General features: G+C 49.8%; 1 protein-coding gene across 1 annotated transcript in view; it reads left to right on the forward strand.

Moving 5' to 3' along the window:
• Positions 1-17,301, forward strand: part of LOC132082405 (collagen alpha-1(I) chain-like) — an 85,019-nt gene that overhangs the window by 18,292 nt on the left and 49,426 nt on the right. The window contains exons 2-5 of the mRNA XM_059486667.1: positions 13,376-13,523; positions 14,106-14,264; positions 14,723-14,918; positions 15,543-15,680. Of these exons, the coding sequence (XP_059342650.1) occupies positions 13,376-13,523; positions 14,106-14,264; positions 14,723-14,918; positions 15,543-15,680 (641 nt within the window). The remainder of the gene's footprint in view (positions 1-13,375; positions 13,524-14,105; positions 14,265-14,722; positions 14,919-15,542; positions 15,681-17,301) is intronic.

Raw genomic sequence — 17,301 nt, forward strand, 5'->3', positions numbered from 1 at the left:
CCAGCAGGAGAGCTGCTGCAGCAATCTCCAGGACATTTAATCTGATGACTGCAAAACAAAGGCAGCCCGGTGGGTTTGGAGGAGCTCTGCTCGCTGCTGGATGGATAAATCCTGCAGGAATTGCTGCAGCTGGACAGGGAAGTGAGGGTTTGTGCCCTCAGGAAATGCAGGTGTGCAGCAGGAGCAGCCATCCCGTGGTGTCTGCAGCACTGCAGGCTCTCGGGGAGATTTGCAGAGTGGTTCGTTTTTTAGGGATGTTTTTGGGGTATTTTTAGCGATATTTTTCTCAAAAAAGAAGGAGAGAAGCTCTGTCCTTCTCTGAGGGGCAGAGCTGTGCTGCCAGAGCTCTGGGAGCCTTTGGACAGCGCTGCCAGGGGTGCCCAGGGATGCCCACCCAAGGCTGGGCACCTCACAGAGCCTTGGGGACACCCAGGATCCATGGAAAATCCCCCTGACCTCCCCATGCCGTGGCTCTCTCCCTTCCTGGCACTGAGAGCCAATGCCAGGTGCCCAGGATTGCTTTTCACCAGCTGGGAATGTTTTATTGTCTTGGAAAGAGAAACCTTGAAACCTTCCAGCAGGAGGAGGATTTCTCCCACTGTGATACTGAATACAAAATAAAGCTTAAAAAGAATAATTCCTGGCACTGTGGGGGCACAATGTGAAATATTGTTGTAGCTTAGCAAATCCTACTTTTCCACTCAGGATTCATGGATTTAGGTTTTCTTCTTTATTTTCAGCATTCCAGGGTGGGTTATAGGTGATGTCCTGGTGTTTTCCAACCCGTGTGTGTCCACAAAGGTGGGAATTCCAGGGTTCCTCTTCACTGCTCCAAAGTTTTTTGTTCTGGAGGTGGCTTGAAAATGAGATAGAATGGAGATGCAGCAAAATATTGGCTGCATTGTCAGAGATGAGAGAATCCAGAGGATTCTGAGGCACTGGAACAGAAGATGTGGAATAGAAGAATATAGAGGAATTGGAGAAAATAGAAGAATATTATAGAGGAATTATAGAAAATAGAATATTATAGACGAATTAGAGAAAATAGAACAATATAGAGGAATTCTCTGCTTGGGAGTGTTCTTCAGGCTGCTTCCAGCTAAAGGAACAGGGAATTGAGGGAGGGTGGGCTCAGGAGTCTGGAGTTCATTGGACTTGGTGGAAGCTGAAGCAGGGCTGGTGAAACTGGGTCTGAGCAGGTGGAAAATTTCCAATCATGAAGTGGGAGTGAAACTCCAGCCTGTTGGAACTGTTGGGTTTCCTGGGGTTTGTGAAAAGGAAAAAAAGAATAAAATTAAAACCCAAAAAGTGGTTTACTGGGGGAGGGAGGAAATGTCCTGTCATCTCCAGGGTTAAAAATAACACTGAATTTTCACTTTCAGTTTCAGTTAATTAAAGTGAACTTGCACTGAATAAAAGAAAACAAGAAAGAGGCAGTTCATCCACAGAGGTGAAGCCTTTCATTTCTGGGCTGACTCAAACTGACTCATTTTCCTTTTTTTTTTTTTTTTTTTTTAATTCTAATACAGGGAAAGTTTTCTGTTTGACACATGATTTCTCTCCAGCAATTCCCTTTAACCCTGAGAGCTCCCCCACATCCCAAATCCATCCTTTCCTCAGTCTGGGCTGCTCAGGGAAGTGATGAATCACTAACAAATGTTTTCCCCTGCTCAAAGGCAGAGGGAGCAATGAAGAGCAGATTTTTTTATATATATATTTTTTTACAAGGCAGAGACATCTCTGCTGTTGAAACAAGACTTGTCTGGGGCTCTCCCCAAATCCACCCAAATCCCTGCAGAGACAGTGGGATGGGGAGTCTGTCTGACCTGGGCTCTTCTCAGCTTCACTTGTGATAAATAATCCTCAAAAACTGCAATTTTGAGGGGGAAAAAATAGATTTTCCTCTGGGTTCTACTGCATAAAAAAAACCCTCTGGGGAATTCTTTAGGTTAGTGAAGAAATAGAGAGAAAGGAAGATTGGTTTGAGCTGGGAAATCATTATTGCTGGTGGGGTGCTGTGAGGCAGCCTTTGAAGCAGAAAATACAGGAATGGGCACGAGCCAGGCCTTGGATAGGAAGTTTTTCAGGGGGAACTTGAGGATTTTGAACCCTGGAGAGGAAAAAGGGATGGAGGAGCCCATATCCAGCAAGGGGATTTTGCATTTTGCTCCTGCTGAGCGTGTCCTCTGTTCTTGGGTTGTGTTGTTAATTGCTGCCCGACATGTGCAGGATGTCTCTGCTTCAGCCCGCACAGCTGAAGAACGAGTCTGGACTCTTCATTTTTTGGTCTTGAGGTTGTTTATTAATTCTTATCTATAAAATTTTCTTTCTGCCCAGCCAAGATCTGCTCAGCAGGGCAGCCACAGGCACTCTGTGTTGTCCTTTTATACTACAAACTACATATAACATATTTACACTGAATTCCCAATACCTATCACCAGTGTTAGACAGTGCACTTCTACTCTAAACCAATCCCAAAGTGCCAACAGCACTGCAGAAAATGGAGGACAAGAAGAAGAAGAAAGGCTGGACACACCCAAGTTCCTCCATCTTGTCCCCACAACCCCCATACCAAAAATCCTAAAATCTACATTTTCACGCTGTGATCACTTTATTATTAGACTATTCAAACTTCTGTGACTTTCAGGTCCTCATACAAAGCTGGTAACTTGCTCCAAGGGTCAAAATCAAATCCCCAGGTGTTCTGGGCTGTGTGCCAGGGTCTCCAAGGCCCCCAGTGGGGTCCTCAGCAACTCTGGACATCCAAAGGGATGTGCTGAGTTCCGACACTCTGTGGGATCTCATCCATGCTGGAAGTTGCTGGAAGCTTCTCCAGCCCCATTCGTGCTCATCCTCACCCAAATTTCCAACTTGTGGAGCCTGCCCAGCCCAGGATGTGGCCCATGGAGCTCCAGAGGGTTGAGCCCCTCCTGGGATTTGGCTAAGTGGTGCCTCCAGCTCCATTTTTGGGCTTTGGCAGCTTCTCTGCACATGAATAAAACCTTGGTTGATGTTTGTTTATTTGCCCACAGGCTCCTGAGCTCTGGTTCCAGCACTGTGGGCTCGATCTGGGCTGGTGAAAGGAGTTTACAAGAGGAAATCTTTTGGCTGGGGCTCTCAGTGACTCCCACACCCAGGGAAGCAGCAGCTCCTCAGGGGATCTGAAGGCTCCCAGGCACCCAGAGATAATTTGGGTGTAAAAATACCAGTGGTTGGGGAGAGGTGGGAGGTGATGAGCTCTGTCAGAGGAGCTTGGAGGAGCGTTTGGGAGTTGAGTCAAGGTTGAAACCGCAACAATTCCATCGTTTGTACAGAAACCTGGCAGCCGCTGGCGTGCACTGAATCACAAATGTGCACATGTTTTGCCTGGGGTGAAAATCTGAGCTCTGCTTGGCTGTGAAATGGCAGCTTGTTAGGCTGGGAAACACTCATTTTTAATTTATTTTTTTATTCTTGGGAGCGGTGTTGAAGGGAGCAGGAGGGGAAGGCCGGGGCTGGTGCTGCTGCCCTGCTCTGCTCTGCTGCTCTGCCTCTTTCTTGTTTTCTTTTATTCATTGCTCTGCCCCAGGCTGTGCTGCTGTCTTGGTTTGAACAGACAGGTGTGTGCTAAGGAAGGCAGGAGCCTCCCCTGAAATGGGAAATGTAAACCCCTTCACTCTGAATTATTATAATTTTGAAACGAAGATGCTCTCAGGCAAAGATATGGGAGTAGGAATAACAGTTCTTTATTAGGAAAACTAAAAAACAAATAGAAGTGTATTAGTATATGTGACAGTGTTCACAAGGGTCTCAGGTTGAGGGAAGAGACAAGGATCTGACTCCATGTTTCAGAAGGCTGATTTATTATTTTATGATATATATTACATTAAAACTATACTAAAAGAATAGAAGAAAGAATTTCATCAGAAGGCTGGCTAAGAATAGAATAAGAAGGAATGAATAACAAAGGCTTGTGTCTCGGCCAGAGAGTCTGAGCCAGCTCACTGTGATTGGCCATTAATTACAAACATCCAACATGGGCCAATCCCAGATGCACCTGTTGCATTCCACAGCAGCAGATAATCATTGTTTACATTTTTTTCCTGAGGCGTCTCAGCTTCTCAGGAGGAAAAATCCTAAAGAAAGGATTTTTCATATAAGATGTCTGTGACAAATATAAACAACAAAAACAACAAAACAATACTAGCAGAGTCAGACCATGCCCTGCCCCCTGTGTGTCAGGGAGGTGTCCCAGCCCCATCCCAGGGGGGCTCAGCCCTCCTGCAGTGCCAGCTGTGGCTCTGCTGCAGCAGGGATCCTGCACAAGGGGGGAGTTTTCCTCTGCAGCTCCAGGGCTGCTGCAGATGGGCCTGGGCTCCCTCTGGCCATGCAGGGCAGCAGAAAGCTGCTCCTCTGGCAATGCAGGGGGCAGAGGCTGCTGTGGTATCCCAAACCTCAGATTGTATCCGGGTAGGAATGCTTGGCTCCATCCCTGGGCGGAGAGGATGATGTATTTGACTCTACTTTATCAGAAGGTTAATTTATTACTTTATTATGTTATATATTACATTAAAGAATATTATATATGTATTATATTTAAGAATACTGATCCAAGGGCAAAGTTTGTGTTCACAGCCCTCAGCAAGAACTGGAGCTCAAGTCCCTCCTGTCCTGGGAAGCTCTGGAGGATATTCCTGCAAGGAATCCCTAGGCACACAGAGCTTCCATTCTCCTCCTCTTGAGCTTCCTGATGTTTTGTGGAGTCTTAAACTCCTCCTATGGCAGGCTGGGGTGTGTTTGTACAGCCTGAGCTGTGTGTTGAGGATCAGGACAAGGAGCTGTAGCCCCTCTGCCCATCAGCTGTAGGAAGGGGAGCAGCTGAAAGGGTTTGATTTAACTCCCAACCCTGCTTTGTTCACCAAAACCCAGCAGGATCAGCAAAACCAACACCAGAAACTACAAAAGGTAGAGGTGAGTGAGGCAGAAAGATTTCTTCCAGCAGAAAATGCAGTGTCAGGGCTCTGCAATGAAGCTACAAATTGATGGGAAATGACTTTTGGGCTACCCTGGTCCCCCTCTTCTCCATTCCAAGCTGATCTCCATGAATGTTTCTCCATTGTCTCAGAGAAGTTGTTTTAAAGCCTGGCACAGGCTCAGTCTGGGTTATTTCAGCAGTGTTAAAAGTGAGCAGGGAAATGCCGGGCTTGGTGTTATCTGCTGCTGCAGACACATGTCTGGGAGAGATTACAGCCTGAGAAAATCCAAATAAATACATGCAGGAGCCCATCCTGGGAATTCCTCTCATCTCAGCAAATGGGCTGCACCCCAAACCCTCCTGCTCTGCTCCTTCTTCTGGTGCTGAGTGTGTTTCCATAAAGGTGGGAATTCCAGGGTCCTCTACAGTGCTCCAAAGTTTTTTGTTCTGGAGATGGCTTGGAAATGAGGTGGAATGTGCCCCCTCCTTTGGCAGGGCACATCAGAGGACGCTGCAGATAAACTTGCCACCCCTGGAGATGTGCCAGGCAGGTATGAATCAGTGCTGCAGGGCCGCCAGGGAGGTGGCACCTGTGCCAGGAGCCATCTGTCACCTGAGCACAGGCACACCTTGGCTCAGCATTGCTGTTCCTCCCCTGTGCCTGGCCTCAACAGAGCTCAGGCTGTGCAAACACACCCCAGCCTGCCTCAGGTGGAGATTGAGGCTCCACAAAGCATCAGAAAGTTCAATGGAAGCTCTGTGTGCCCAGGGATTCCTTGCAGGAATATCCTCCAGAGCTTCCCGGGACCGGAGGGATTTGAGCTACACTTCCTGATAACACAACTTTTGCCTTTGGATCAGCAAATCCTTGGCTTGCAGGGAGCTGGGAGGAACCAGCAGGAAAGATTTACTCTGTTGTCACTCTGATTTTTAAAGTTTTTTTAAGCCTTCTGCTGTTTACATTCTTGTAACGAACTTTCTCACACACTTTATGTAAATAACTCATTGTTTTGCATTGTTTTATGGAGGAGGAAAAATTTGATGGGCTGTTGGTTTGTCCAGTGTCATTGGAGAGGTGGCACTGTCACCCTCCAATTCACTGTCACTTTTGGGAATCTATAAATGTTAGAGTCAGAAATTAAATATTTTCTTTTTACCCTTGAGAGAGCTGCATGTTCACGTTGAGCTATTTTTTGTCTTATAGTGACACTCTGTTCCTGCCTCACTCACCTCTACCTTTTGTAGTTTCTGGTGTTGGTTTTGCTGGTTTTATAAAACACAACCCCGTGTTTTATAGGCTTGGAAGACAAACTGGCTGAGAGAAGCAGAGGCCTTGCTGCCTTTTTCTTTTTCCTTCCCTTCATTCTCTCCTCTCCTCTCCTCTCCTCTCCTCTCCTCTCCTCTCCTCTCCTCTCCTCTCCTCTCCTCTCCTCTCCTCTCCTCTCCTCTCCTCTCCTCTCCTCTCCTCTCCTCTCCTCGCTGGGCTGGAGGCACCTCCTGGTGCTCCTGACCTGGGAATCTTTCAAATCCAGACAATTCCCAGGAGTTTTTGGGCTGTTTGCACCCCAACATCCACGTGCTCTCCAGGAGGAGAGGGAACAGCCTCAGGCTGGGCCAGGGCAGGCTCAGGGTGGACATCAGCAGGGATTTCTCCATGGAAAATATTGTTAAGCATCAGCAGGGGCTGTCCAGGGAGGTTTGGAATGCCCATCCCTGGAGGTGTCCCAGGAGGTGACACTGAGAGCTCTGGGCTGGGGACAAGGTGGGGATGGGATGGCTTGGACTCCGTGGTCCTGGAAGTCTTTTCCAACCAAAATGGTTCTGGGATTCAGTGATCAGAATGAGAGGATGATGAAAATCAGGGCTACAAACCCTGGCTGGGTGCTCTTGGCAGCCTGGGGGTGTCCAACCCACCCAGAGCAGCTTTTTGGGATCATCCCTTCATGGCTGTGGTGTTCATTTCTGTTTGTCTTCCAAGCCTATAAAACATGGGGTTGTGTTTTATAAAACCACAGAGAGGGAGGCTCTTGGAAAGCTGGTGCTGGAAACAAGTCCCTGGAGTGGGAGAGACTGGAGAATTTGCTGTTAATTACTTTGACAATGGAGCAATAAAGAGAAATTTATTTACGAGCTACAGCGAGGGCCAATGTTTATGGCACTTGTCCCCACTCAGTGTCACACAGATTTTATTGGGATGTTTTTATTTTTTTTAAAAGGAATCCCGCAGAATCTGCTGGACAGGCATTGTGCACCAATTCCAATGCTGACTCCCTGTAATTCAGTAATTAATTTAATTGCTGTGAGGCCAACTTGAACAGGTTGAGGAGCAGTTGCGTGGGGATTTAAATGAAAACCATGCAAAAATGCCCCTCCAGCTAAAGCTTTTAAGCTCTAAATGTGAATAAAACATCATTTCCGTGGTGTTTGAGTTAAGTGAGGGTTTGAGCTCAGCCCAGGAGCTGTCAGTGCTCCAGGAGGGGCAGGAGGTGAATGCACAGAGCAGGGGAAAGAGGATCTGGAGGGGAAATGAGAGCAGGGGATGGAAGATGCACCAAGGTGGGAGTGTGGCCTGGGGGGTGAGGGCTGGGCAAGTCTGGGGTGACCCCAGGGTACCTCCCCAGGGGCCAGGAGCTCTGGGTGGCGTTAACTCTTGGGGCTGTCAGGAAGGAGATGAATGGGGAGCTCTGAGGGGTTGGATGAGGTGACCTTTAAAGGTCCCTTCCAACCCAACTATGTCATAATTCTGTGATACCTCAGCACATCTTGGAAAGGTTGAAAGTGGCTTATTTTTTAGTTTCCTATTAAAAAACCCTAAATCAAGCGAGCCCACCAAACCCTGCAGAGCAGCTGGTTCTTGTGGGCCATCCCCCCCAGCCCTTCCCTTCTTCAGAGGGGTCTCCTTGCTCAGCTTCCAGGATATCAATTTGCTCCCTGTGCCAAACCCTCCCCTGGCCCTACAAGGGCAGCACACAACCTCCCAGACCTCTCCCCTCAGTTAATGGGATGAGATTTTTATGCTGACTCACATTGGGATTTGCCCTGAGCAGGATGAAGCTGAAGGCTGAGAGCTGCCCCTTGCCCCTTGGGGAAGATGAAACAGGAAAGCCTTATAAATATGATTGCCTGGCAAAAGATTTTGAGAATATAGAAACTGTAAGTGAGATTGAAATGAAAGCAAGCTTTGAGATCCCTCAGTTACTGAACAACTGGAAAACAATGGTGTGGCCAGCTGAAGGTGATTCCCTTTTGATGGAACAACACCCTCTGCTTGCAGACAGGCCCAAGGGTCAGAGCAGACCCTGCAGCTTGGCAGAAGGGCCCAAAGAGGAGTTTTTAGGGTTTAAAATGTAACACAGTGTGGTGATGTAATGATTCTTATAGGCTGTATGTAAATGCTGTAGGATTTGTATCTTGTACTAGATTGGTTAGTGAGAATCAGAATATTCAACACAGAAGAAGATTTATTGTATTGTAATGGGAACCTCGCTCTCTTACCCTCTTATCCTCTCATCCTCTCTCTCTCTCTCACCCTCTATACCACTCTCTTTACTTCTCTCGGGCCTGCTCTGAGCTGTGTTTGGCAGCTCCCAGCAGGGCCCTGCACCCAGGCCCTTTGCAATAAACCCCAAGTTCCAAGACCAGAAGAATATTTATTGTATTGTAACAGGAACCTTTTGCTCTGATCCTCTCTTTTACTCTCTCATCCTCTTTAACATGCTCTTGCCTTCACTCTCTTTACCTCTCTCTCCCTCTTTGGGGCCTGCTCTGAGCTGTGTTTGGCAGCTCCCAGCAGGGCCCTGCACCCAGGCCCTTTGCAATAAACCCCAAGTTCCACAACCTGGCTCCAGAGATCTCTCGTCTCCATCCCCACTGTCCTACCCCTGATGCTCCCACTCTCCTGTGCCCACCCTGTGCTTTCAGCAGCTCTGAAACTCTCCCCTGCTCCCACAGCTCCCTTCCTTTCCTGCCACTTGCCCTACTTTTCCCAGCTTATCCTTACTGGGGGTCATCCCTCCTTGCAGCAGCCCTTCCTCCTGCCCAGCCTTTGTCCCCAGAAGCCCCATCCCCTCCCCGCAGAGCCCCCCGTGCTGGGCAGGCACAAAGGAGGGGCAGCACAGCTGCAGCTGTGTGTAATGAGCTCCAGGAGAACCTGTGCTCCCTTTTCCTGCCCAGACAATGCGTGCAGCCGAGCTCTTTCTTCCCAGCAGGTTTCTCTCCCCTGGAATTCGCTGTCCTCTCCGTGGGTGGGTGCCTGCATTCACTTTTCCATAATGGCTCTGGTGTCCTCTGTGGGAAATGCCCTTGTTCCTTTTCTTCCTGCCTTGGCTCTGGCCCCTCTGGACTCGCAGCCACGGGGTCAGACCCAAATTATCCCTGCTCTCCGGAGCAGGAGGCTCAAATCCTGTTGCATAACCAGCCCTGGGAGCCGTGAGTGCTGCAGCTCAAAGCTCACCTCAGGTGCCTTCTGGAGTGCCCTTGGAAAGGGATGCTTGGATGGGGAGGGAAATGGGAGCAGCAGGGAGTGGATGTGGCACTGGCAGTTATTGGATTGGCAGGGAAAGCCACGACAAAGGAAGGAATGATGAATCTGAATCCATGCTCTCAGAGGGCTAATTTATTACTTTATAATACTATATTGTATTAAGTAATATAACTATATTATGTTAAATAATATAATACTTTATAATACTATATTATATTAAATATAATATATTTATAATATGTTATAATACTACATTATATTAAAGAATACTATACTAAGGAATACTGCAAGGATACTTACAGAATGCTAAAAAGATAATAATGAAAACTCCTGCCTTTTTTAGAGTCTGACCAGGAGCACATTCCTACACAGCCTCCAACATCTCCCCATGGCCATGGGATGTCAGGGGAGGTGGAGCAGGGGGGCTGTGCTGGTTTGGATGCCTAGTGCTGGTGGCCCTGGTGTGAGGCCCAGCATGGAGCCCTGATTTTCCATCACCTAATGCAGGGAACCTTCCTGGTTAAATCTGGAGCTGTGATGTCCCAGCCTCTCTGATGCGGAGTTTGGAGTGATCCTAAGCAGAGTCCTGGCAGGACATTTCCATCAGGCACTCAGCAGTTAGAGGGAGGAGAGGCCCATTAGGTCATGGGCTCCATTCCCCAGCCAGGGCTGTCCCCTGGGCTTGTCCCCAGGCTTGGCCAGCTCTGTTATTTCAGGTTCCAGCCAGTGCCACATCCAGGGGAAATGACTCAGCCTGACAGACCCTGCTAAGAGCTCTCCAAGGCCCCAAATTTTGGCTGTTTAATACAATTTTCCCTCTTTTGGGGAGAAAGTAAAGCTCAGTGGAATTTCCACACATTTAGATGAGCCAAAGGAGAATATGGGTGGTCACTTTTCTGTGTCTGCAACTGGGGGTATCCCTCAGGGAGCACCATGGGATGGGATGGGATGGGATGGGATGGGATGGGATGGGATGGGATGGGATGGGATGGGATGGGATGGGATGGGATGGGATGGGATGGGATGGTGGAGAGTCACTATTGGAACCCATCTGGTTCCTGAGAGCACCGATAGGCCTTAATGACCCCAACCAGCCTCACCTGGGACCCCTGGTTCATCCCAGCAGCCCCATTTAAGCTCAGCCCTGTGCCCTCAGCCCTGGCCTGAGTTCTGGTGAGGATCTTTGCCTCCTGGATGGGCTATGGACTGTCTCTGGATGGAATTTCTCTCCTTGTTCTTTTACTCTCTGTCCCGTCTGTGCCCTTGGATGGACTCCACACCTGACTGCAGCCTGGTTTCTACACCAGCTTCTGCCTGTGCTTCCCCTTCCCACTGACTGTGCTGCAGGAGGGATCTGCCCCTGATCCCTGATTGCCTGTGGAGCATCTCCCCAGGGGCTGGCACTGCCTGGGCTGCTCCCCCTTGGAATCTGTGCCTGTCCTGTGGTGCTCCAGCTCCCCACAGCAACTCCTGGGAGCAGCTGCTTTATTCTTTAGCTCTGTCCAGCCTCTGTTCTGGGTGAGCCTGCACAAGGCATCAATTCCAGCTGCAGCAGGTGTGGGAATCCCATCCCTGGCAGTACCCAGTGAGCTCTCAGTGCCTGTGATCTCCAGGACCCTGGTGATGGAATTGTGCAGGTCCTGGCACATCCATTGATGTCAGCAGTGAGGGAATCACTCCCAAAAATGCTTGGGGCTGAGAGGGACAGACATTCCTGGTGTTTTCCCCTCTGTGAGCTCTTTGCTCTGGGGTTAATTCCTGTGCTGTGCTGATAAACTCTGCTGGCTCTGCCTCTGGGGTTTTGGCTGGTCAGGGTTCCCAGGGGCTCAACCCTGCACCCTCTGGCTTGGTCCCAGTTTGTTGGTGTTCCTGCTGCCAAAAGCTGCTGCACCTTCATCTTGCAGAGTTTTAGATTGGCTGGAATCCAGTGGATGCTGTGCCCATGTGGGGAGCTGGGGAAATCCCAGCTGAAATCCCAACTCCCCACAAGCAGCCCCATCTCCTCCATTCCTTCCCCTTTCCCATCACAGGGCTCTTTTCCATGCAGAATCTTCCAAGGAGGTGGTGTCAGGAGTGACACACGAGTGTCTGAAGCAGATCAAAGCTGTTTTCTGCTTGATTGATTTGTATTTTGCCTCTCTGGCTGTGGATCTCTCCTGGCAGGTCGCAGCGTGCCCGGGGCTGTTTGTCTGCCCTCAAATCAATCTCACACCTCATCCTCGGCGGGAATTCCAGGGAGTGAAGGGGCTGGATGCTTCCCAAGCCATGGCAGATGCTCCTGCAGATGGTGCTGGCACAACTCCCACTGACAAATCATGGAGTGGGATTGTCCAGACCATCCCAGGAAAGGGAATGTGGGGTCTGGGGGGATCCTGCAGGGCTGGGCCAGGGCTGGTGATCTGAGCCTGCCCCTTGTCCCCAGGTGTTGGGAAGGATGAAAGTTTGACAAGAAAGTCTCACAGATATCTGTGCTTGCCAGAAAGATTTTTAAATGTTGAGTCTGATGAAGGAATAGAGATGGAAGCAAGTTTTGATACAGAAGAAAAGAATTGCTGAGCCAGTCTTACTGGATAACCAAGGAGGCAAAGGGTGTGTTAGTTAGAAGGGGTTTTTATGGCTTAGAGCAAAGGATAAACCCACCCCAAACAAGAAAATGTTTTTACCAAGCAGAAAGAGAGCACAGGCAAACAAGCCTGCCAATGTGGCAAGTAGAAAAAAGGTCTCAGAATTTTCCACTGCAAGAAAACTGAAAAACAACTTCTAGCTTAAACTGTAATGTACTGACTTTCAGTGACTGGAGAACAGTGACATGAATATGGTAATTACAGTAGTTATGATGGGCTATAGATAATAGTTAAGGTATAGATTGGTTCTGCTATATGAAGATGCTGAGCAAAGAAAAGTATATAATGCATTGTAACCAAACCCAAAGGGTCTCCAGGCCTGCCTGCAGCTGGAGCTGACAGCTGTGGGCACAGCTCTGTCACCCACCACCCTGGGCTGCTGTAACACCTTGGACACAATAAACTGCATTTTGGAGAGCCCCTGGAGTCCCACATCCCGCATTCAGGCTCTTACACCCACTCCTTGCTGGTGGCAGGGTTGTTGCCACACTGGAGGGATCTGGTTTTAGATGTCTAAGGTCTGCAAGTCTTTTTGCTAATAGAGAGGAAGAAGAAACCTTGAGGATTTAAAACACGTTTTTCCTCAGGTATTCCTGTAGCTCAAAGACTCTTCAGTTAAAGGTGAACTTGGGAAAAGAGTCTGCTCACCAGGAGAGTGAAAAGCTTCTCATGGTGATGCCAAACAGGCCAGGGCAGGGGCTCTCCCCTGTTCAAACCATCTCAAAAATTCACAGCACATTCTGGGAGTGGATCCTTTCTTTCCTGGGATTCCCACTGGAATTCCTGACGCTGTGACAGGGCTGAACCCCACTTTGGGCAGAGAGGGGTGTCCCCACCCTCTGGTCAGGACATGCTGAGGGACACAGAGACTTCCTCCCACTCCTTGGTCCAATTCTTTATTTACAGCATCAACAGGGGAGTTTGGGAAAGGATGAGTAGGATTCCTCTATCCAGCTGCTCCAGGACTTGTGGTTTGGGGCATTTGTGTCCTTTACATCCCTCAGCATCCCAACTTTGTGGTTGTGAAGCTGGGGAAGGAATGGCCCTTCCTACCTTTGGGACAGTGGCCTCCAAACTCACATTGTGATTCAAAAATCTCACCTGGCTGTTTGTGAAGTTGTCTGAATGGTTTTTGTGGTCTGAGTCTGCTGAATTTGTGCACCTAATTTTAATTTTCCCAAACTGACACTCATCTTCCTGCAGGTTTTTTCTGTTGTCCAATTTGTCCGGTTTTCTCTTGCTGGAGAATAAACAGTGCCCTGTAGTGGAGGCTTCTGAGCCTACTGAGCACCTGTCTCTTTTCTCCCAATGCAGATGAGGTGAACCTGCTGGACAAAATCACTCTGCATGCCCGGGACCTCAGCAATGTTTCCTTTGGCTACGACCACAGCAAGTGCAGGATCCTGGAGATCGGGCAGTATGCAACCCTCAACATGCCCACCAGGGAGGCCTTTGGGGACAGGTAACCTCCCTCCAGGGGGTGGGAATGGGGTGCTGGGGCTCAAAAATCATCTGAGGCATGGCTCCTGGTTTGAGGAGTTCCTTGGAGAGCCCATTCCATGGTGACATGGAGATAACTCAGCCATTCTGTGCTCTGAGCACAGGGCTTCCTTAATTTCTTGCATTTTGGAGCAGTTTGTCCTGTCCCCAGAAGTGCCCCAGGCCAGGATGGATGGGGTTTGGAGCAGCCTGGGCAGTGGAAGCTGTCCCTGCCATGGCAGGGACAGGATGAGATGAGCTTGAAGGTTTCCTCCAACCCAAATCATTCTGGGGTTCTTTGATCGCTCTTGGCTGGGTGCAGGAAGGACACCTTGGCATGGCCCCATCACCCCGTGCTGAGGTTGTGTTAGCAGTGCTAATTTAGGCCTGGCTGCTTCTCCTTGAACCTCTCAACTGGAACAATTGTTGGCTCTTTTCTCCCTTTATTTTTCCTTCTCACTTGTTCATCTGTGCCGTGACTCGAATTTTTTTATCCTAAGGGCTCAGTTGATGGTGACACAGCAGCAGCAGCTGCACAATGGCACGTGTCCCCTCTTCCCACCAGGTTTGCAGACGAGCTGAGTGTGCTGCTGAAGCTCAGGTACTCCCTGAAGGAGGACACCAGCCTGGTGACCATCCTCAGCCACCGCAGCCGCGTGCTCTTCCAGATCAGGGTTAACCCCTACGCCCTGGTCTTTGTCACCACAAGGAGAAGACACTATGAGTAAGTCCCAGCCCAGGGGCTGTTTTCCTTCCTTCCCTTCCTTCCCTTCCTCCCTTCCAAGGCCCAGGGTCAGGCTTTCCCTCTCTGGTGGCCTTTGGGCAGTGCTGAGCTCACCTCAGCTGAAGGAAGGTGATGTCCCTCAGATCTGGCGCAGGTTGTCACTGCCAAGCTCCACTCTGCCAAAATGATGCAGCTCTGGGAAACAAAGCAAAGAACAAAAAGGTTCAGATCCCTGGGGATCAATCAAAACCGAAGCCCCACTCATTTCTCAGATGCCTCAAGTGGTTGTAGACATCCCCAAATCCCTGGGAAACAAGTGATGTAAGAATTCTGGGATTGTTGCTTGTGTCTGCACTGAGGATGGACAGCTGGGGGACCCTGGGAGCTGCTGAGGGGTGAAGCTTGCTCCTGGATAAGGTGTGGGAAGTTTCCTGTTGTGTCTCCTCCCTTCCCCTCAGGTTCCCAGTGTCCTTCCTGGGCGATGGCCACTGGCACCAGGTGGCTCTCAGCATCTCCCTGGAGAGGCTGGAGCTGCACGTGGACTGTCGGCTGGTGGACAGAGTTAGCTGGTCCAACCACTTTGGGATGGGAGTGAACACTGAGGGGCTGATCATCATTGGAGGCCTCATCGAGTCCTTCGAGATCCCCTTTAAGGTGAGAGCTGGGCAGGGTCTGCTCTACCTGTGTGAATGAGGCTTCAAGTTCTCCCAATGGAATCCATTTCCATCACCTTCTCCTCCCAAAGCAACATTTATTTCCATGCTTGAGCAGGATGAACTTAGCAAAGGCTTGGAATTGTGTAGGGGGCTTGGGTTTGGGTCAGGGCAGCAGTCAGGTCACCTCTGGGCTTGATTTCCACTCATCCTCTGGTGCAGGCCATGACCTGGATCATGTGGAGAAATCCCTGTGCAGTCTGCATGGAAAGATCTGGTTGGGGAAGTGTGTCCAATGGCTTCAGACTTCCAAAGGGCAGGGATGGATGGGATAATGGGAAGGAATTGTTCCCTGTGAGGGTGGGCAGGCCCTGGCACAGGGTGCCCAGAGCAGCTGTGGCTGCCCCTGCATCCCTGGCAGTGCCCAAGGCCAGGCTGGAGCACCCTGGGACATTTTGCATGCAACTCCTGAAGTTGCAGAGGGAACATTCATTGCCCAAACCATCCCATAAAGAAATCCCTGGCTATGAGAAGCTGGAGATGACCTCCCCTCCAGGCCCTTCCAGACCTTTCCCTGTCCTTTGGAAGAAACAGGAGCACAAACTCTGGTTTCTGTCTCTTCCAGGGTGCTCTCCAGCAGCTCACCTTCGTGATGGGGGACCCTGCAGCAGCTGCTGAGCAGTGCCACAGCTACAACTCAACCTGCCCAGGCTCCTTCAGCCTCCACAGGATCCCATGGGAGCTCCCAGCAGCCTGGCCACAGGTGTGCCTGGGGACAGCTGACACATTTAGGGACTGCTGGGCCAAGCTTTTCCTCAGTGTCACACCATCCCAAGGAAAGGCCCAACCCAGGGCGTTGTCTGGAACTGCTGGGATGTCCAGTTTGGGATGGGGTGGTTCTTTTCCATCCCTTCAAGTCACAGATGGGCTTGGTGCCAAGGAGAGTGAGTTAAAGGGAGAGTTTGGGATGCAGGGAAAGCCTGGGGGTGGCTGTGACTGGATGTGCTCCTGTGGGTGGCTTTGAGTAATGCTGCAGCTGGAGCTGTGCTGCTGAGAGGAGGTAAAGCTGTCCCTGGGCATTGGACACCACTCTGGAATCCCTGCCCACTCCCAGCAGCATTGCACCCTTTGGTACATCATCCTTCCTGAAGCTGTCCCTCTGTCCTGCCAGCATTGCTGGAAAATGGAAATCTGGGGGACTTTGCTTTCGTTGCTGCGTTCAACAAATTTCCAGCAACTGTATCTGTGTCAAAAATACCAGATCACATCATAAATCCCCCAAAACATCAAGCACCCAGGCTTTCCTCAGGAGCTGGAGCTGGCCCAGGGAAATTCCTCACATCTTAGGCCAGCTACCTTCATAGGAAATGCTTCATAGGAGCCTGGAAAAAGCTGGAGAGAGGCGAGTGCTGGATGTCAGAGCCTGGCATGAGCCTGCCCGTGGTGTGTAACCCATGTCTGTGGGCTGGGGAGGAGCTGGGACAGCAGCAGGGACAGGGCAGTGTCACTGTAGGACACAAAAACCCACAAGCGCACAGTGCTGTTCTTAAGGTGAAGGAAAAGGGAAGTTTATTTTCTGACTCCAACATTTATAGTTTTCCAAGGGTGACAGCGGATTGGAGGGTGACAGTGCCACCTCTCCAATGACACTGGTCAAACCAATAGTCTGTCAACTTTCTCCTCTTCCATAAAGGCATGCAAAACAATGAGTTATTTACAGAAAGTGTGTGAGAAAGTTCACTACAAGAATGTCAACATCAGAAGGCTTAGAAAATCTTAAAAAACCGGAGTGACAGGGCAGTGCCAAGGGAGGGAACATGGGGCACTGCCCTGCCTGGCTGCTGCCCAGGGATTCCTTTGGGATGCTGGAGCCAGCACGTCCAGGCAGGGAACAGGGAGTGGTGGCACTGGGACAGCCCTGCATGGGCTGTGTTGGGTTGTGTTGGTGATTTGAAGAGGAGGGTTTGTGGGCAAGCCCTGCTGATGAGGGATTGAGGAGCAGGCTGAGTGTGACACAGAGATGGTCACCTCCTGCTCTGGGGGACAGAGGAGTGGCCAGGGAAACCCTGAGGGGCCAGTGCAGGACCTGGTCACCCCAAAATGAAACCTTTGTTGTCCCAAGTTCTGGAGCTTTTCCATGAATGTCTCTGGGGTGTCACCCATCAAGCAGAAAATTTCACTTTAGGCATCAGTAAATTGCCTGCAGGTGGGACCCCCCAGTTCCCATCCCTTGCTGGCCTTTGTTGTGTTTTCTGGGACCCCCGTTGTTGGAAGGAATGATGAATTTGACTCCACGTTCTCAGAAGGCTAATTTATTATTTTATGAGATTATATTAAATAATACTATACTAAACTATACTAAAGAATACAGAAAGGATACTTAC

This window comes from Ammospiza nelsoni, chromosome 20 (assembly GCF_027579445.1).
Source record: "Ammospiza nelsoni isolate bAmmNel1 chromosome 20, bAmmNel1.pri, whole genome shotgun sequence".
Classification (NCBI taxonomy): Eukaryota; Metazoa; Chordata; class Aves; order Passeriformes; family Passerellidae; genus Ammospiza; species Ammospiza nelsoni.